Raw genomic sequence first — 20,217 nt, forward strand, 5'->3', positions numbered from 1 at the left:
AATCGAGGCATTACTGGACCGGGAGCCGATGTAGGTCAGCGAGCACAGGGGTGAATGGGACTTGGTGCTTGTTACCATACAGGCAGCAGACTTTTGGATGAGCTCAAATTTATGGAGGGTAGAAGAGGAGAGGTCGGCCAGGAGAGCATTGGAATAGTCTGAGACTTTGGTGTAACTGAGGGATTGCTTTGTTGGAGGTGCCATTCTGGGCGGTGTCCAGGCCAACACTGCTAAAAACGAATTAACTGGTCATTTATCATTTGCTGCTTGTGGGACCTTGAACACATTGGCTGCTATGTTTGCCTATATAACAGTGACTGCACTTCAAGAGGAAGTAATCTGCTATGTTCTTAAATAAATTTAACTCTTGAGATTATTTTTTCCCCTCTGTATTCTCAATACCCCCCCCCCCCCCAAAGGCAGTGATTCTCATGGTGGGGTTTGTGGGGGGGGGGGGGTGGACAGATGTATACAATTGCATTGGTCACCCTTCAATCTCTCACCCAAATGGTTATATTTCATGTGTCAGGTGAGACAATGTGTTATCAGGCTATACAGGCGCAGGGCATATGCAAATTTAGTTGGAAGGTTGGTTGCTGGGGTATTGAGTCCATTGACAAACAAATGAAAATGAAGGGGAGACGAGCTTCTGGTTCATGGCCCCTGTCACATACAGTCATGGTGCAACTTAGACACAATCCCCATCGTGCCTCACCAACCAGCCATGCAATCCCTTGGGTGTGGCAAGAAAACAGAAGATTAAATGAACAGTTTCATAGAATTTACAGCACAGATACAGGCCATTGGGCCCAACAGTTCTACGGCGGTGTTCATGCTCCACACAAGCCTCCTCTCACCCTACTTCATCTAACTCTATCTGTGTATCCTTCTGTTCCTTTCTCCCTCATATGTTTATCTAGCTTCCCCTTAAATGCGTCTACGCTATTCGCCATAGCTACTCCATGCGGTAGCGAGGTCCACATTCTAACCACTCTCTGGGCAAAGAAACTTCTCCTGAGTTCTTTATTGGGTTTATTAGTGACTATCTCATATTTATGGCCCCTAGTTTTAGTTGCCCCCCCCCTCCCCCGACACACAAGTGGAAACATCTTTTCCACATTTAGTTTTGAGCACAGATTTTCTTAATTTTGTTTTCTCCCTGCTTCCATTTTATATTCCCATAAGCCTTTACGGGTAATTGCTGCCCTGGTTTTGTTTTTAAAACCCCTTCATCCCCATTAATGCCAGCTGTGGGTTCCTTATTGGGAATGCCCAAAGAATGTGAGCTGTTTGGAGGAGGAGAAAGAGGGAAACCAGCAATGTGATGCCAGGCCTGGTCAGACTGCACCAGAAGTGCTCTGTACCCACTTGCTGGTAACCTCACACCTACACCTAAGGACGATACCTTACTTTGGCTAAGTAATAGTGCAGGTGGAGACTTCAACTCAATATAAATTGTTGCAGCAGGCCCAATGGTACAGACAAGTGCGACGACCTGGCTAACTGTTAAGCTGGATGGTTCTTAAGAAGCGCCCCAGTGGCAGCATGTCATGCTTTGTGGTACTGCATTTAAGTCGTCGTGCCAGGGTGACCCATCAACCAAAGCTTGGTTGACTACACTCACCCAAGGTACCAGCAGACATTGTTGCACCCACCTGACAGCAGCTGTGGGGGTAACTGTTTTTACAGTTTCTGGGTCAGCTGACAGCCACATTTTGTTACATCTGCAAAGATTAATATTATGCACCCTATCCAGATTATTATACATAGATGATTATCACACTGAATGCGTATGTGTAACAGTGATTGCAAAATTAAAGCACATGGGATTGGGGGTAATATACTGGCATGGATTGAAAATTGGTTAACAGACAGTAGGAATAAATGGGTCTTTTTCAGGGTGGCAGGTAGTGACTAGTGGGGTACTACAGGGATCAATGCTTGGGCCCCAGCTATTCACAATATATATCAATGATTTGGATGAGGGACCCAAATGTAATATTTCCAAGTTTGCTGATGACACAAAACTAGGTGGGATCATGAGTTGTGAGGAGGATGCAAAGAGACGTCAAGGCGATTTAGACAAGTTGAGTGAGTGGGCAAATACATGGCAGATGCAGTATAATGTGGATAAATGTGAAGTTATCCACTTTGGAAGGAAAAACAGAAAGGCAGAATATTATATAAATGGTGATAGATTGGGAAATGTTGATGTACAAAGCGACCTGGGTGTCCTTGTACACCAGTCACTGAAAGCAAACATGCAGGTGCAGCAAGCAGTTAGGAAGGCAAGTGGTATGTTGGCCTTCATTGCAAGAGGATTTGAGTACAGGAGCAAGGATGTCTTACTTTAGTTATACAGGGCTTTGGTGAGACCACACCTGGAGTATTGTGTGCAGTTTTGGTCTCCTTACCTAAGAAAGGATATGCTTGCCACAGAGGGAGTGCAGCGAAGGTCCACCAGACTGATCCCTGGGATGGCAGGACTGTCATGTGAGGAGAGATTGGGTCGACTCGGCCTGTATTCACTCGAGTTTACACGAATGAGAGGGGATCTCATTGAAACATAAAATTCTGACAGGGCTAGACAGACTGGATGCAAGGAGGATGTTTCCCCTGGCTGGGGGGTCCAGAATGAGTTGTCACAGTCTCAGGGTAAGGGGTAGGACACTTAGGACTAAGATGAGGAGAAATTTCTTCACTCAGAGGGTGGTGAACCTGTGGAATTCTCTACCACAGAAGGCTGTGGAGGCCAAGTCACTGAATATATTTAAGAAGGAGCTAGATAGATTCCTGGACACAGAAGGCATCAAGGGGTATGGGGAGAGAGTGGGAATACGGTATTGAGATAGAGGATCAGCCATGATCATATTGAATGGCATAGCAGGCTCGAAGGGCTGAATGGCCTACCCCTGCTCCTATTTTCTATGTTTCTATGTTTCTTGCAAAGCCAGGGAAAGGAGGGGAGGAAAGAACAAAAGGGAAGGTCTGTGATAGGGTGGAGAGCAAGAGTGATTAAATGACAAAAGGGATGATGGTGCAAGGCAAGGAGGGTGGTAATGGAACAAATTGAGAAACAAAAGATGAGTTTAGAGGAGCTGTAAATGGCAACAGCAGAACCACGACCTTTGTAGAACCGCAGTTTTGAAACATTGATTAATAGAGCGGACAGTAACTCCTCCCGGCCTGAGGGGGGCGCCAAACGTTGGTAATTCAGGCGGAATGTCACGAGACGGCCAAGATCCCGTCGCGCCCTGTGATCTCGCGAGAGGAGCGTATCGCGTACAGTGGAGCGGAGCGGCCATTGCGGAGGCGGTTGGTCGGAGGGTGAGTGAAATGGGAGCGGTGGAGTAGGAGGAGGCGGAGGCGACGGGTATTTAGCGGTACTAACACGGGGCTCGCCTTCCTTCCTTCCTTTTACTCCGTCCGGTGCACCCGAGGGGGAGCGGATTGCCGCCCGATCCTCATACTCGGGGGCGGCATATTGTGCGATGAGTTGGCAAGAAGAACGGAGGCCAAAATGGCCGTGGGGGTAGAGTGAGGGATCCTGGGCATGAGGGGCTGCAGACCGCGGCCTCCACACTGCAGGCCTGGGTTTGTGTAAATTACCGGGGAGATAGTGCTCACTCTAGATCCTATAGTGGATTTACAGGGCAATGGTTGTCCCTTTAAATTATCGAACGAGTTTGTAAATTCACTTGTTGCTGTGCACTTGACCCATGAATCATACAGCGCAGAAGGAGGCCATTCGGCCCAACGTGCCTCTGCCGGCTCTTTGAAAGAGCTATCCGATTAGTCCCTCTTTCCCCATAGCCCTGTATTTTTTTTCCTTTTCAAGTATTTGTCTAATTCCCTTTTGAAAGTTATTATTGAATCTGCTTCCACCACCCTTTCAGGCAGTGCATTCCAGATCATAACAACACGCTGCATTAAAAAAAATCCTAATCTTCACTCTGGTTCTTCCATCACTTATCTTAAATCTGTGTCCTCTGGTTGCTGACCCACCTGCCACTGGAAACAGCTTCTCCTTATTCACTCTATCAAAACCCCTCATAATTTTGAACACCTCTACTGAATCTCACCCCTAAGTTTCTCTGCTGTAAGGAGAACAACCCCAGCTTCTCTCGACTGAAGTCCCACATCCCATATGACTGAAGTCCCACATCCCCAGACATACGAGTCTGAGTGACCCTTTAATTTTGTAATACTAGCCGTACAGCATCCTTTAATCTTTTTTGAAAGATTTGGAATAAAAGCAGTAAACTATATACCAACTGTGTGGATATTCACCTGTTTTGCTTTGTATCTTTGTGTTTGGTGGTATAAGGCTTGCAACAATTGTATTTTTACGTTTTCTTAGCTGTGGGTTCTATTTGCCTCTCTTGACAGCCTAGGTGAGATTGGAGTTTGCAGATTTTATTTTTAAAACCTATTGCAATACAAGACAATATCTTAAGGATCCTGTATGAAAAGATATTTTTTGTTGTGATAGATTGATGCAGTGTGAGAAGTAAGTGGGCTTTCTGTTTCCTGGTGAACTTAATTGGAGGACATCGGGGAAACTATATTTCATGTTTGCATGTGATTTCCCACATAATATTCATCATGTATTGGTATGGTGAACTGTAGTAAACATTGAGGAACCTGCTGGATGTTTTCAAAGTGGGACAATCTTGTTTTCCCAGCTGAAGTTCCCCCTCCTTGACAGCCTAGTTCTTAATCCTTTGTTAATTTCACATTTAATTGCAGATCTGGCAATGTGCAGGCGAGGCATTGCTAATGAAAGGTCTGCAAATGTAGTTTGCTTATATACATCCACCCCCCCCCCCCCAAAGATGGTACATTTGAGCAGCCCAGAAATGATTTCTAATGACCTAACCTTTCTGCACATTATTCTTGTAACATGCTGCCAACGGTGAGTTTATCTAGTACTGTATTGCTTCCCTGGTGGCTCACTGTTTGGTGTAGTGCGGAGCCCTGCAGACGAGGATGGCCCCAGATTGAATCCTTGACCTGTGCTGCGTTAGTTGATCCTGGTGAGGAGGAGCACGCTTCAGTTGGCCTCAGGTTCATCTGGTTATGTAGGGGGAAAAAAAGCCAGCTTTTCTGCTTCTGATTGCTATCCAATAACTCCTGGAAAGTGGATCGACCCTCCCAATGCTTAACATACAGGGTGACACATCTGGCTATTCGGACAAGTTTCCAGTTGAGACATCTCCGAGTATGAGACACACTCTTCAGGAGAGGAAGGGAGAATTTGTTGACAGCTAGGAATAGTAATGTAATATTTGTTTATAGCAGTGACCTTTTGGCTTTGCACTTATTAGTTGAGTTTATAACTGTCAGGTAATTACTCACTGCTTTGTATGGTAAACATTTGTGTGATAACTTTATGTTGGGGTTAGTTCATATCACTGAATGCCAGTTTTTGTTTTAGTTACAGGTAAAATCTTGCCAATACTCAGATGAGCAGAACAACAACACTGCAGCTGATATTTTTGGATATCTAACACATAAGCCGAGTACACCTGTAACCTGCCAGAATTACAGCCTATGTGAATGAGCCAAGAGTGAAATTGGTTTTGTCTGACACTTTCATGAAGAGAGGGGAGAAGCCTGATGGACATAGACAAATGAGGCCAAAAACATTCCCTGCCAGCAACTTTTCTGGGAGCAGCCGGCAGATGTTGCAGGAAATTCGCGAGAGTCTCAGACATTTGCCCAAACCATCAGGAGACGCTGGGAGCTCCGATCAAAATGCGGTGAAATTAGGCGCGGAAGATTCCAGGCAGCAAGGACGGAATGCTCTCAAATTTGTGACTTACCAAAAAGCCCTGCAGGAGATCCGGAATTCCTTGTTGCCATTTTCAAATGAGTACAGTTCATCAGTCCGTGGATCCGCAGATGTAAACAAGCAGATGTTACAGGACTTAGTAACTGCAGGGTTTGACGAGGTGAGATCTATTTAAACGGAACAAATGGATTCAATCCACTTAGGCTGTGCAAACCATAGTACAGATATGTTACAGATTGCCAATTTCCATACTAATATGCATAGCACAAGATGTTGGTAATCTGAAGGTGCATTTACGGTGGGTGAACGTCATTAACTGCAGACGATGGAATTCCTGTAGTCGGTGACGCTCTAATACAAAGCAGGGGTACCTTTGGAAACCTTTCAGCATCAGGGATGTCTATTCATGGGTCTAGGAAGCTGCTGCCAGGTCCCTACTTAAAGGTGGTTGAGGCGATTAGTATAGATACATTTAAGGGAAAGCTAGATAAGTACACGAGGGAGAAAGGAATAGAAGGATATGTGGATAGGGTTAGATGAAGTAAGATGGGAGGAGGTTCGTGTGGAGCATAAACACCGACATAGACCAGTTGGGCCGAGTGGCCTTTTTCTGTGCTGTAAAATTCTATGTATGGCAAAACTGTTAAGCCAGAAGCTCTCTCTTATTGATGGGAATTGTTGGTCTCCAGCTTCCAGGGGCAATTTTACTGGGGCAATGACACCAGAGTAAACAGGGAAAGCAGATCATGGAGGTTGCAGATCTCTTAAGTACCACTCTTCTATGACCCACCTAGTCAAAGTAAAAATGCCTTGAGAGATTGTTCCTGGTTTACGTAGATGTTGCGTGTTGGTGACAACTGGGCCCTGGGCAAGTGAGGCAAAGATTAACTCTGCCTAACACACTCCTGTCTTCTCATGAAGTTTGCAGTAGTACTCGTGCAGGTTAATTTGAGCCACGAAGAAGGTCATTCTGGTGGCACATCCAGAGACCCGTGAAAAATGGTTGTCTCCTGCTGGTGGAATAAGGTCATTTTCAACAGGGGGTGTTACTGTGGTGCCATTTGGGAACTGATACCAATACAATAATAAAAGGCGGCCGTTCCAATTCAAAATGTTAGCAGCTCTTCCATGCAAATTTTAATGAGGGCTGTGCTGATAAATTGATGATTTCATTGTACATGTTATCAAGCTTATTGTTGTTACAATTTATTTGACCTGTAATTTAGATTTATGTCATGCTGTGCTAAAACACAAATGGTGTTTAAAATTGTTTTATTTAATGAGCTGGGCTTTATTCAGTATGACACCAACCTGTTAATGTGGAACATCCTGAATGCATGCTTAACCAGGAGCTAGGACAATGAGTTGGTCTTTGTAGTAATTGGCAGTATGTTCAATTGGCAGTCAGTTCTGAATGGGCATAAAATTGAGTAAACTTATGTAACATTTTGAGGCTTGGAAAGATTTGAGTTTCATTTATGATTTTGCAATCACATTAGATTAAGACAATTGGGTGGAATACCAGATTAAACATGCATCAAATTTATGTGCTGTAACATATCACGTCAGTTTTGGGGTGATGGGATGTCATTGAGCACACCCCAGAGCTGCTTACTCACTTAATGCTAGAATGGGTTTTCGTTCAAAGCATTGGGAAGGGGATTGGCTGAACAGACAATGTAATTGTTGTGAGTGCTCACACCTGGCCGACTTGGGGGAGATAGATCTCATTCAAGGTGGCAACTTTGCAGGCTTGGTAAGCAAATCCTTGACACAGCTGAGGGAGTGATCGGATCTGTCTTTGTCTCGATCTGACTTTGAGGAAGTCAGTCTAGAATAGTCTGAGAGCAAAGGGATCTTGCTTTTTAGTCAGGCAGAGATGGTTGAGAGAGGCTCCAGACTGAGACATTATTGCAGAAGGCATACAAAAGAAAAGATTAGTGCCAGTTTGTTCAGGAACTGCTAACTTATATGAGAGTTTACCCTGCAACAAAGAGGTATGATCATGTATTTTGTTATGTTTTGTGTTACAAGGGGTGAGAGGAAATTAATGTATACAGTCTAGAAGGCTACTCAGTTCATATATTTAATATAAATAATTGGTTTGTAATGGATAATTTCTTACTACGCTGCTTATCAGTCCACCTTCTGAAAAGGTAGGACAATGCACCAGGTTACGTGTGCGAGATTGTGGTGTCCTGTGCGCACAAGAGGTCTTATTGTTATGATATTTGGACACATTTGTATATTGGGCAGATAATATCCTCACTAAGGTTATTTGCAATTAGTCTGACAGTGCACACGTGTTTAAAATTGTTTCTTTAATGAGCTGGGCGTTATTTTGGTGTGACACCAACCTGTGGAACATCCTGAATAATTTAAGGGACGCGGGGACTGCTTTCGAGAGCGATCAGTGATGCTGAACCTTAGAAAATATCTACTGTGAGCCCATAAATTTGTAACAACTTGTTTAATAGAAGGTTCACTCGGTTAATCCTGGGGATGAAGGGGTGGACATATGAGGAGAGGTTGAGTAGATTGGGACTCTGCTCGTTGGAGTTCAGAAGAATGAGAGGCGATCTTATTGAAACATATAAGATTGTGAAAGGGCTTGATCGGGTGGATGCGGTAAGGATGTTCCCAAGGATGGGTGAAACTAGAACTAGGGGCCATAATCTTAGAATAAGGGGCTGCTCTTTCAAAACTGAGATGAGGAGAAACTTCTTCACTCAGAGGGTAGTAGGTCTGTGGAATTTGCTGCCCCAGGAAGCTGTGGAAGCTACATCATTAAATAAATTTAAAACAGAAATAGACAATTTCCTAGAAGTAAAGGGAATTAGGGGTTACGGGGCACGAGCAGGAAATTGGACATGAATTTAGATTTGAGGTTAGGATCAGATCAGCTATGATCTTATTGAATGGCGGAGCAGGCTCGAGGGGCCGATTGGCCGACTCCTGCTCCTATTTCCTATGTTCTTATGTTAACACTGAATGGAACCATACATTCTTGAATTCCCGTGCCAAGAACCTGTGCACTGACTCTGTTGGTCAGCTAATCAAGATAGTCAACATTACATTTAGTTCAAAAATTATGAAGCAGAGTAGAACACTGCTAAGCCAACTCATCTAACCACTTTCTTTGGATTAAGAACATAGAACAGAAGTAGGCAATTCAGCCCCTCGAGCCTGTTCCACCATTCAATTAGATCATAGCTGATCTGTATCATAGTAGGTACAGCACAGGAGGAGGCCATTCGGCCCATCGTGTCTGTGCCGGCTCTTTGAAAGAGCTATCCAATTGATCCCATAGCCCTGTAAATTTTTTCCCTTCGAGTATTTATCCAATTCCCTTTTGAAAGTCATTATTGAATCTGCTTCCACTACCCTCTCAGGCAGTGCATTCCAGATCATTACAATATACTGCATAAAAAATATTTCCTCATGTTGCCTCTGGCTCTTTTGCTGATCATCTTAAATACCTCAACTCCATTTACACAGCTTTGATCTATAATCCCTTCGTACCATTACTTTACAAAATTCTATTGGTCTCAGTCTTGAACATTTCAATTGTCCCAGCATCCACAGCTTTCTAGGGGAGAGAATTCCACATCTCAAGGATTACTTTTGAAGAGGAGGAGGTGGAACAATTAGGGTAGTTATAGAGGAGGAAGGAGTGCTGAGTCAGAATGTTGTGGGTGCACTGTTTTTAGGCAAATGTGGCCAGGTCCCACAAAGACCAATGAATCTGTTTTAGTTGGTGTTTGAGACAGAAATATTGGCCAGGATGCTGGGGAACTTTCCTGCTCCTCTTCAAATAGTGGCATAGGGTCTTTTCAATCCACCTGAGCAGGCATATGGGGTCTTGGTATAATGTCCTACCAGAAAGACGGCACCTTCAAAAGTGCATCACTCCCTCAGTACTGCACGGAAATGCCAGCCTAGATTATTTGCTCAGGTCCTGGTGTGGGACTCGAACCTACAACGTTCCAATTCAGGGAAGCTTCCAATCTATATCTATCCTCCTCCTCCTCTTGTACCCTTTCATTCCCACTGCCACACTCTTTATCTGGGCTAGATCCCTTTTTATCTTATTGAAATTGCTTTTCCAGTCAGCTACCTTTTACCTTTGACTGTTCCCCCTCTTTCAATTTTTATTTCATTCTTAATTATGTCATGGTCATTGTTTACTACACCTTCCCCTACCCTTACATTTCCTACTTACCTCATTTCATTTCCTAGGACTACAATCAGCACTGCCTCTTTCCTTGTTAGGTTTAAAACGTACTGATCTAGAAAGCTCCATCGTATAAAATACTTGAACTACCAGAAACTTTTGTCAAAATTCCACAAGAAAGACTGCTAACAAGCTTAAGGCATCATGGTGAAACCCAGAGGTGGATAAGAAATTGGCTGAAAGGGATCAGTGAGTGTTATTTAGGGGAGTGATGTCAAGGATGTACTGAGTGGAATGCCCAGGGATTGGTGCTGGGGCCTCTGTTTCTTATCTACATAAATGATCTGGATTCGGAAACTCAAGTTGATCAAATTCACCGATGATACTAAACTAGGGGCAGTAAATCCTAACAAAGCAGCTAAGGAATTAATAAAGGATCTGGACAGTGTTTGTAAGTAGGCAGAACAGTGGCAGGTGAAATTCAATACAGGTTTTACACACTGGAAGAAGAATGGGGGGCATGCTTCCTTAATGAAAGGTGTTAAACTCGCCAAGGAAGAGGTTGAGAGAGATCTGGGAGTGATGGTAGATTCAGCACTGACTATGCCCAGTCATTGCAGAGCAGCAGTTCAGAAAAGAAAAAACCTGAATTTGTATAACAACATATTTTCTTTCGTGTGAGTGCCTTGATACATCCTATAAGTTATTTTTTAATGCAGATTCACTGTTGTTATGTCAGCAGTAGAACATATTAAAGCAAACAGAATGCTAGGCTACGTTGCCAAATCAGGAGAGTATACACCTGAGGCCGTCAATGCTGACTCTGTTTACTGCTGTGGTCAGGTCCTTGAATCCCTATCTTCAGTTCCGGTCACTGAAGCACGAAGGGTATATCTGAGCCCTGGAAGCAGTGCAGAGAAAAGGCAATGAGACTGATTCCTAGTGTCAGAGACCTGAGTTACGAGGAAAAAAATCTTCAACTTGAAAGGAGATGAATGAGAAGCATCTTGTATAAGAAAGCAAGATCTGGCATTTATATAGTGTCTTTTACGGCCTCAGGACCTCCCAAAGCACTTTACAACCAATGAAGTACTTTTGAAGTGTAGTCACTGTTGTAATGTTTGGAACGCGGCAGCCAATTTGCCAACAGCAAGGTTCTACAAACAGCAATGTGATAATGACCAACTAATCTGTTTTAGCGATATTGATTGAGGGATAAATATTGTCCAGGACATCGTGGATAACTGCCATGCTCTTCTTTGCAATAGTGCCATGGGTTCTTTTGCGTCCACCTGAGAGGCCAGATGGGGGTCTCAGTTTAACGTTCCATCCAAAAGACAGCACCTCCGACAGTGTAGCACTCCCTCAGTACTGCATGGCGTGTCAGGCTAGATTTTTGTGCTCAAGTCTCTGGAACCCACAACCTTCTGACTCAGAGGTGAGAATGCTACCCGTTGAGCCATGGTTGACACTCAGAGCAGAATAGAGAAGGTTAATTCTGAGCAATATTTCAAAGTCAAACCAGGACTGCAGAATCAGGGTATACAGGCATAAATTGGTAAAAGGCAAATTCAGGACTGATCTCAGGAAGCAGTTCTTTACACAGTGATTAATACCTGGAATGGTCTCCAGGGAGGAGAGTGCTGACAAAAACATGAGTCGTTCAACAGGTCCTTGGATACTATGGCGGGGGTTATTGATCTCTATGGAAGGGTGATACAGATGGGTCAAATGCCCGCCCTCACCTTTACTTATCTTTGTAATAGCTTGTGATAGCTTCACTCACAAATGCACAAGCGATATTTTGTGTAGAAACCTATGTTGAGCCCTGTTACTGTGGAGTTTGTGAAAAAAGTAAGTGGGTATCTGAGAATTCTAGCGATCAAAATGTAGTGATGCAAAAAGGTGGGAAGGAGAAACCCCATTTTAAATAAAATGCCTAGTGTGAGAATTGTAAACAATTTTACAACACCAAGTTATAGTCCAGCAATTTTATTTTAAATTCACAAGCTTTCGGAGGCTTCCTCCTTCCTCAGGTGAACGTTGTTGGAAATGTTGGAACGTTGTTGGAAATTTCCAACAACGTTCACCTGAGGAAGGAGGAAGCCTCCGAAAGCTTGTGAATTTAAAATAAAATTGCTGGACTATAACTTGGTGTTGTAAAATTGTTTACAATTGTCAACCCCAGTCCATCACCGGCATCTCCACATAGTGTGAGAATCTGAGTTGTAGGCATCGATCGCTACTGTTGGCTGTGTTTTAATATATTTGCTGATGAGCAGCACTTTTTATTTCTTGTATCCATAGAACTGAATACTAAATCTTTTAAAAGATTTTATCTACTGGTAAAATCACAGACGACACAAAATATTTTAACGGTTTTATTATCGTTACAAAACATGGAGCTGTTTTAGATTAAATGTGTACTTTTTTGTCAGGTATTTGACTAACTGCATTTGATCACTTGTAGGACATGGTAGTTCGAGCTCTCAAGCAGACCTACAGCCGCAGTATAGAGGCTGCAATTGAATACATCAGTAAGATGAGCTACCAGGATACACGGCGAGAGCAGATGGTCGCTGCAGCCGCAAGACCAGTGAATGCAAGCATGAAAGCAGCAGGTATGCATCGCTGAAATATTACGTAGCCTCTAACTCATTCAGTCCTAAGATATCATTCATGCCTCTTTCTCTGGTTTCTTTCACACACTTGGTTATCAATTCCTGTTGGGACAATAGGATCCTTTTATACGCGTACAATTTTTGGGTGATTTTGTGGGGTCACTATGAGTAGGACTTGCAGTTCTCCCACGTATCAAAACTTGACTTTTGTATGTTGAAGGGATTTTTATTGGCATTTCCATTGCTTTGGGTTTTAACAACATCTTGACGTTTATTTTACCGGGCTATTGTAGGGACAGTTGCCTTTCATGTTTGGTTCTGTGCATTTGTACAGATCAGTTTTATCCTTGAGTGTTGTCAGCAGCTCAGTTGTAGGTTCGGCATCAATGCTGCATTTCAAATACTGTACAGCAGCAATCTATGCTTTCTTTCAAATGAGTCCTTTTAACATATTAGTAGGTCTCCTTGAACCATACATGCAGGCTTGGAAGGCAAGAGACGATAGCTTTTTGGGGTGGTACACAACCTTGGTATCTAAACAATCTTGGCGCACTAGCTAGAAATAATGTTCACCGGGTTCCTTTTCAGGATTGGGATTGGAAATATGAAGTATCCAGTTATGTATTGGCCAGTTGTGTTCTAAAATGATCCAATCCAGTACTTAAAAGCAAAGATATGTTTTACTGCTGTGGAATCTTTTTTCTCTACCTCCCCTGCCTAAGATGGCTCCATAATTAGAAGAATGAGAGGTGATTTCATTGAAACGTGTAAAATTCTTAGAGGGCTTGAGAGGCTGTTTCTCTTGGCTGGAGAGAATAGAACTAGGGGTCGTAGTCTCAAGATAAGTGGTTGGCTATTTAGGACCGAGATGAGGAAAAATGTCTTCACTCAGAGGGTTGTGAATCTTTGGAATTCTCTACCCCATACGGATGAATGCTTAGTCGTTGAGTATATTCAAGACTGAGATAGATAGATTTTTGGACACTAAGGGAATCAAGGGCTATGGGGATAGGGTGGGAAAATGGATTTGAGGTTGAAGATCTGCCATGATCTTAGTGAATGGCGGACCAGGCTCAAGTGGCCGAATGGCCTACTCCTGTTCCTATTTCTTATGTTCTTGAGCTCTGTCTCTTGTGTTTGCTTGACTGGAATTTCCCTACTGGGGTTGGACACTGATATAAAGGTGTTTGGGCATGTAGGGGATATTTTTGGTAAATCCTTTCACTCCATGGAGCAAGTGCACCTCCTGTGATTTGTACAAACTTATTGGTATCTGGAAGAGTTTGAGCTGTGGAGGAGAGTGCAGAACTGGGGGAAAATAAGTTTAACTACATCCTTAGAGCATTTCATCTTTGGCTAATTGATTTCCTCCACCTGTCGGTTTAAAGAAAATATTTATTTCAAAATAGCTTTTTGTTATGAAACACAACAATTGGAATGACTAAACTTGAATCAGGGACATTAATGGAGGTAGTGAAGTGGGTTAGCCCCACTGCAATACCTAGTTTGCCTGTTTGAATTTTACCTAGTGTCTGAAAGTTTCCCTAGTGTCTGCACCTCTGATACCTCAGTACAAGCCAATAGGATGAAAGTCTCTCTCCTCCGCTAAGTTCAAAGTCTACTTCCAATTGGACATGCATACACAGAAGCAAACTGCTAATGACCAGGGTCACCTGGGTGGCGTTAGGAAAGACTCCACATAGACAGTTAGGGTTTAATGACCTGCAAACAGAACCTGCTATGTATTTCCAGCATTTTGTTTTTATTTCTTATTTCCAGCATTTGCATTTTTTCTCGCTTTATTCACATAAGGTACTTACTACCTACCACTTAACACCTAGATGTCTCGCCTCACCGTGGCTATGTTAGAAGTTAGGTGTGAGAGCTAGTGTTACGAGGCAGCTGTTACTGTGAACAGCTGAGCAGCACTTGGCTAAAGACTAAGCACAGTTAACAGCTTTTAAACATGTGAAAATACCCAAGTTTTCTATATTTTAAAAAAAGCTTCCGTTCTAGCATATTTTTGCTCCTTTATATATTTTAAAAATAATTTTCTTATTGAGATGCCTCAAATCCTGGATTGACTTGCCATGGAATTTAAATTCTCGTGCAGCAGAATTGGGGGTTGGCACAGAAGTTGGCCATGAATAGAGTGAGATTCTAGGGGGCCTGCTCGTAATTGAACCCCCAAGTTGGCAATAAATTAGCAGTCTTTCACAAGAGACCGTGGCTAATGTGAGAAATTGAACAGTTTTACACTGTTGTGGGGTTAAGACATAGTATTTGAACACCTTTACTCTGCATCACTTGGGAATGCTTGATTTGGACATTTGGCGCCCAGAGTACTTCCCAGTAGTGATGCCCCTTGCTTGGTAAACAGAAATTCATCAGGGAATATAAGTGAAAAGTGCATCACAGTATTGTGAAGTTAACTGACAATTTAATATGGGAGGAGTAATAACCATTGCCACATTTACCGTACTCTGCAAAATGTTATCTAATCTGACAAAACTATTTCTTGTTTAAATTACTGATGTTACTTTACATTATCGTTGTTTTATTTTTCTGTCATCTTCCTAAACAGGATCAAGCACAATTCAGCAAACAATTAACCGGAGGCCAAGTTGGAAGGGTTCAAAAGAATCTTTGGTTGCACCGCGGCACGGTCCATCGCTGATGGAGGGTGTAGGATATCGAGCAGACAGCCCCGTCTCCCAGGTAGAAATGGGTCGGCCATTGCCTTCGGGTTCTGGAATGACTGCGTACACCCAGAGCCATCCGGGGAATGGACAGGGGCCATTGGGAGCAGTGAACTCTCAGAGATCAAACCCTCCGCCTCCACTTCCAGTGAGGAGTGTAACTCCACCGCCACCTCCACCCAGAGGACAGACTCCTCCCCCGCGTGGCACCACTCCTCCCCCGCCCTCTTGGGAGGGGAATCAGCAACCAAAACGTTTCTCCGGAAACATGGACTACATGATCACGCGGATATCCCCTGTGCCGCAAGGAGCCTGGCAAGATGGGTTCCCACCGGCCAACCTCGGCGCTGCCTCTATGATGAATCCACCACCCCAAGGCCAGAGAGGAATCAGTCCTATTCCACTGGGTAGGCAACCTATTATCATGCAAAACGCACCCTGTAGTAAATACAACTACCCAGCAGGCAGAACAGGACACCAGAACGGATCGGCACAACCAGATGGCGCCATGGCTGCACACTTTGTGCCGCACCAAAATGTTATGGGAGGAAACCCAGTGAGTCGTCAGCCACCACCATACCCGCTATCTCAGTCTAGCCGACAGAGCCCCAGTGCGCTACAAATGCAAGCAGGCGGGGCTGCTGCTTCTCCCACCTACAGCAGTAACCTGAGCGGAAACGTTTCACAGTCTGTGATGGTGCCGAACAGAAACAGCCAGAACATGGATATTTATAACATCAGCGTGCCTACTATTGCATCTTCATGGCCACAACCGCCCCCATCTCAGCCCCAGTCTTCAGGTAGCGGCCCGGAGATGCCTAACTGGCACCCTCCTCAAAATCTGAGCGCGCCTGTACGGTCCAATTCCTTCAACAATCACCACCTGTCTGGCCGGCAGCCCCATTCCAACTCCCAGCCGTCCGCCACCACTGTGACTGCCATTACACCTGCTCCCATTCTGCAACCCGTGAAGAGCATCCGTGTACAAAAACCTGAGCTGCAGACCGCACTCGCACCCACTCACCCTCCCTGGATGCAGCAGACCGGCCCCGTTGCCGAGGGTCCTACTCTGGCCGAAGCTTCGAGTTATCAGCCTCCGCCTCCTCCATACCCCAAGCACTTGCTTCAGCAGAATCAGCCTGCGCCGCCGTACGATTCCGTAGCTAAAGCCAGCAAAGATGAGCAAGCAGCAAAACAGTCCACATTACCAGTGGTTCAAAGCATAGATGAGGACGAGCACGAGAAGGCCACGGAATATGGGGAACGTTTTGATGCTACAGAGAAGGAAAAAAAACAGATTACGACGTCTCCTGTCCCGGTCCGGAAAAACAAAAAGGACGAGGAGCGCAGAGAGTCGCGGATTCAGCTTTACTCCCCGCAGGCCTTCAAATTCTTCATGGAGCAGCACGTGGAGAATGTGCTCAAGTCTCACCAGCAGAGGTTGCATCGCAAAAAGCAACTGGAGAATGAAATGTCGAGGGTAAGCAATGTACTCTTCTCTCCGTAAGGCGCTTCATCTACATAGAACCTCCTTCAGGTGGGGCCGCAGGGCATTCCATCCCTTTGCTGCCAGCTTCTGACCAGCCAACAGGGTAGATAGGTGAAATAGCCACACCGCTTATTCATTTGCAATTTTCTTTCCTGCTTTCTGTGAGATATAGCAAACACATGTCAGTAACCAATAAACAGCCCCAGGCCTGAAAGACTGACCATCTGGGCAAGAAGCCAGGTACCCAAGAAAATTAAAATCAAAGGGTAATCTTATGAGTTTTAAGCTTTGACCTGTATCTTGGACCAAGGTGTCAGCCCTGGCTCAGTGGTAACACTCTCATCTCTGAGTCAGACGGTTGTGGGTTGCAGAGACTTGAACACAAAATCTAGGCTGATATTTCAGTGCAGTACTGCACTGTCTTTCGGATGAGACGTTAAACCGAGGCCCCGTCTGCCCTCTCCGGTGGATGTAAAAGATGCAATGGCACTATTCGAAGAAGAGCAGGGAGTTCTCCCTGGTGTCCTGGCCAATATTTATCCCTCAATCAACATAATTAAAAAACAGTTTTCTGGTCATTATCTCATTGCTGTTTGTAGGACCTTGCTGTGTGCAAATTGGCTGCTGTATTTCCCTACATTACAACAGTATGTAGTATGCATGATGTGGGATACCCCAGATCTGCAAAGTAACCAGGATGAATTAACAGGCTACAGTTGGAGTGCTATGTGTAGTTCTTAGTACCCTACTCTAGTAAGAATATTAGAGCTGTGGAAAGGGTGCAGTAAGGCAAAAGAGAATGATGATAGGAATGAGAGGTTATACTTGGGGAAAGAAGGGATGGAACAGAGAATGTAAAGGGGGGTTTCAAAATTATGATTACTCTACAGAATTAGTAAAGCTGTTGGAACAGAAATAGGCTTACCAGAGGAGAAAGGGAAAGAAAGAAGCTTTGAGGTAGTGAGATAAAAGCATTGGTGTAGAAGGGGCAAGGGAGATCAAAATAATTATGAGAAAACGAGGAAACATAATACGGGTGAGTGTCCAATAAAGCGAAGTGCAGATTAAATGGTATGTAGTGAACGCATAAAGCATTCAAAACAAAATTGGAATTAGATATAGTAGCTATAGCTACTATCATAGAGAGCTATGATATAGTAGCTATAGCTGAGACATGGCTTACATTTGGACAGGACTGTTTACTTAATATTCCTGGAGAGTGGGGCCTTCTGATTCAAGAGTGAGAGTGATACCAGCTGGGCCAAACTGACATTCAAACTAATATACAGGTGCAAAATCCAATTTATAATGGTAAGAAACACATTAAAAACAAAATAGTTTGGAAAAAAAAGTTACAATTTACCTATTTAATTGCCCAACTCCTGTTGGAAATCTGTCTAAGTTTTGCCACCCAAGACCTAAATACTGACAAGAGCAAGGGGCTTCATTTCTGTTCCCTTCCCTTTGCTTCAGCACTTTCCCAGTGGTGTCCGTTCTCATATTTCTTTAGTTTCCATGTGCAAGGTTTCTGCCCCCCCTCAACATCTCTTTGGTGTCTGTGTCTATGCGTCGTCCGTCAGCATTGGTTAAAATAAGCTGGAACAGTTCGGAACAGTGTTTTAACTCTTAAGAAAAGGATCGTATGCTTTATCCCTCTCCTGTGTTCAATCCTAGCTTCTCCCCCAACCTTTTCCAATGCCTTTCTTTTGCAGTCCATATCAGCGATACTGTTCTCTCGTGGCTTCAGTCCTGCTCAATAGTTCCCTGTGCATTTTGGTCCCCAGAATACCTCACGAATTGCATCCTTGGTCTTCTCCTGGGGTATGTCTGTAAGTATGGCGTCACTTTTCACATGTATCCTCATGGCATCCACATCTATCTCTCCACTTTCGCCATTCATTCCATCACATTGCCACTCTCTCCAGCTGCCTATCTGACATGAAGACCTAGATGACTCCAGTCTAATGTCATGAAAATCTTTGGCCTGGACTCCAGAAACCTCCTTACATAAGAAATAGGAGCAGGAGTCGGCCATGCAGCCCCTGGAGCCTGCACCACCATTCAATAAGGTCATGGCTAATCTCTGATCTTCAACCTCAACACCACTTTCCTGCTCGATCCCCATATCCCTTGATTCCCCTACACTCCAAAAAATCTATTGATATCGGTCTTGAATATACTCAACGACTGAGCATCCACAGCCTTGTGGGGTAGAGAATTCCAAATATTCATGACCCTTTTGAGTGAACACATTTCTCCTCATCTCAGTCCTAAGTGTCTGACCCCTTATCCTGAGACTATGTTCCATAGTTCTAGACTCTCCAGCCAGGGGAAACATTCTCTTAGCATCTACCCTGTCAAGCCCTCTTAGAATCTTATATGTTTCAATGAGATCTCATTCTTCTAGACTCCAGAAAGTATACGCCCATTCCATCAACCTCTCCTCATAGGACAACTCTCTCATCCCTGGAATCAATCTAGTGAACCTAGATTGGCTCCTTGGCTGCCACCTCAAGTTTAGCCTGCACAAGCTTGACCCCAGCTGAACTCTCTCCTTTCCCTCACCCCCCCCCCCCCCCCCTTTCCCGGATGCATTGTAAAGGCCACTTTCTCCCATCTCTTTCATCCATTGCTGCTGAGCTCCTGATCCAGACCTTGCTGGCTTCTATCCATCACAATTTCCAATGTACCCTGAACATGGTGGTTCCTTGGGCTCTCATCACTTCTTTCCTTGCCAGGCTCCACCGGCTTCCTGCTCCACAACAGATTGATTGCAAGATCCTAGGCCATCTGTGGTTTCATCCACCTATTCCTGCGACCGTCTCCAGTCACGCACACCTTCCACTCCTCCGACACTGGATATGTTCCCCATTTCTGCTGTTCCACTTTCAGCCGCTATGCTCCTGTCCTCCAGAATTCAAACCCTGAATCTCCTCTCTTCGACAGTGCTTTTGCCTCCTTCCCAGCCCCTTTTTCCCCCTTTGGTGTCCCATATTTTTGCAAAGCGCTGTTAAGATATTCACTACATTAGGAGCATTATAGAAGTGTAACTTCTTACAGTTCTAGTTGATATAAATCACAGCATATGTTTGGCAAAACATTATGGGATATGTTTAAGTACTAGTGTAATCAGTAAATCTTACTGCATGCATAATATATAACAGTCATGCCTTGTGCTTAAAATGTCACTATAATAATTTGCTATTTAAAAACAAAAAGCCTTGAAACTCCTGATCCGATGGAGACCGCCTATTTTTGGTCTCCTTCCCTCCAAGTTTTTTCATTGTCATTTTAATGGGCTTGCAACTTTGGACCAGTCTGGAGCTGATGGGCGCTAAGTAGTGCAGTACTGGCTGGGTACTCCGTGTATTTTGCCATTACATTCTGTTTTCCTTGGCTGAGGCGGCTGTGGGGCAGTGCCCTTTTCCTGTCTTATGATG

General features: G+C 44.2%; 1 protein-coding gene across 1 annotated transcript in view; it reads left to right on the plus strand.

Moving 5' to 3' along the window:
* Positions 1-3,269: 3,269 nt before the first annotated feature.
* lats1 (large tumor suppressor kinase 1) overlaps positions 3,270-20,217 on the plus strand; it is a 32,107-nt gene continuing 15,159 nt past the window's right edge. The window contains exons 1-4 of the mRNA XM_067984076.1: positions 3,270-3,327; positions 5,438-5,954; positions 12,439-12,589; positions 15,174-16,768. Coding sequence (XP_067840177.1) covers positions 5,598-5,954; positions 12,439-12,589; positions 15,174-16,768 — 2,103 coding nt within the window. The 5' untranslated portion in view covers positions 3,270-3,327; positions 5,438-5,597. The remainder of the gene's footprint in view (positions 3,328-5,437; positions 5,955-12,438; positions 12,590-15,173; positions 16,769-20,217) is intronic.

The sequence above is a fragment of the Heptranchias perlo genome, chromosome 5 (genome assembly GCF_035084215.1).
Source record: "Heptranchias perlo isolate sHepPer1 chromosome 5, sHepPer1.hap1, whole genome shotgun sequence".
NCBI lineage: Eukaryota > Metazoa > Chordata > Chondrichthyes > Hexanchiformes > Hexanchidae > Heptranchias > Heptranchias perlo.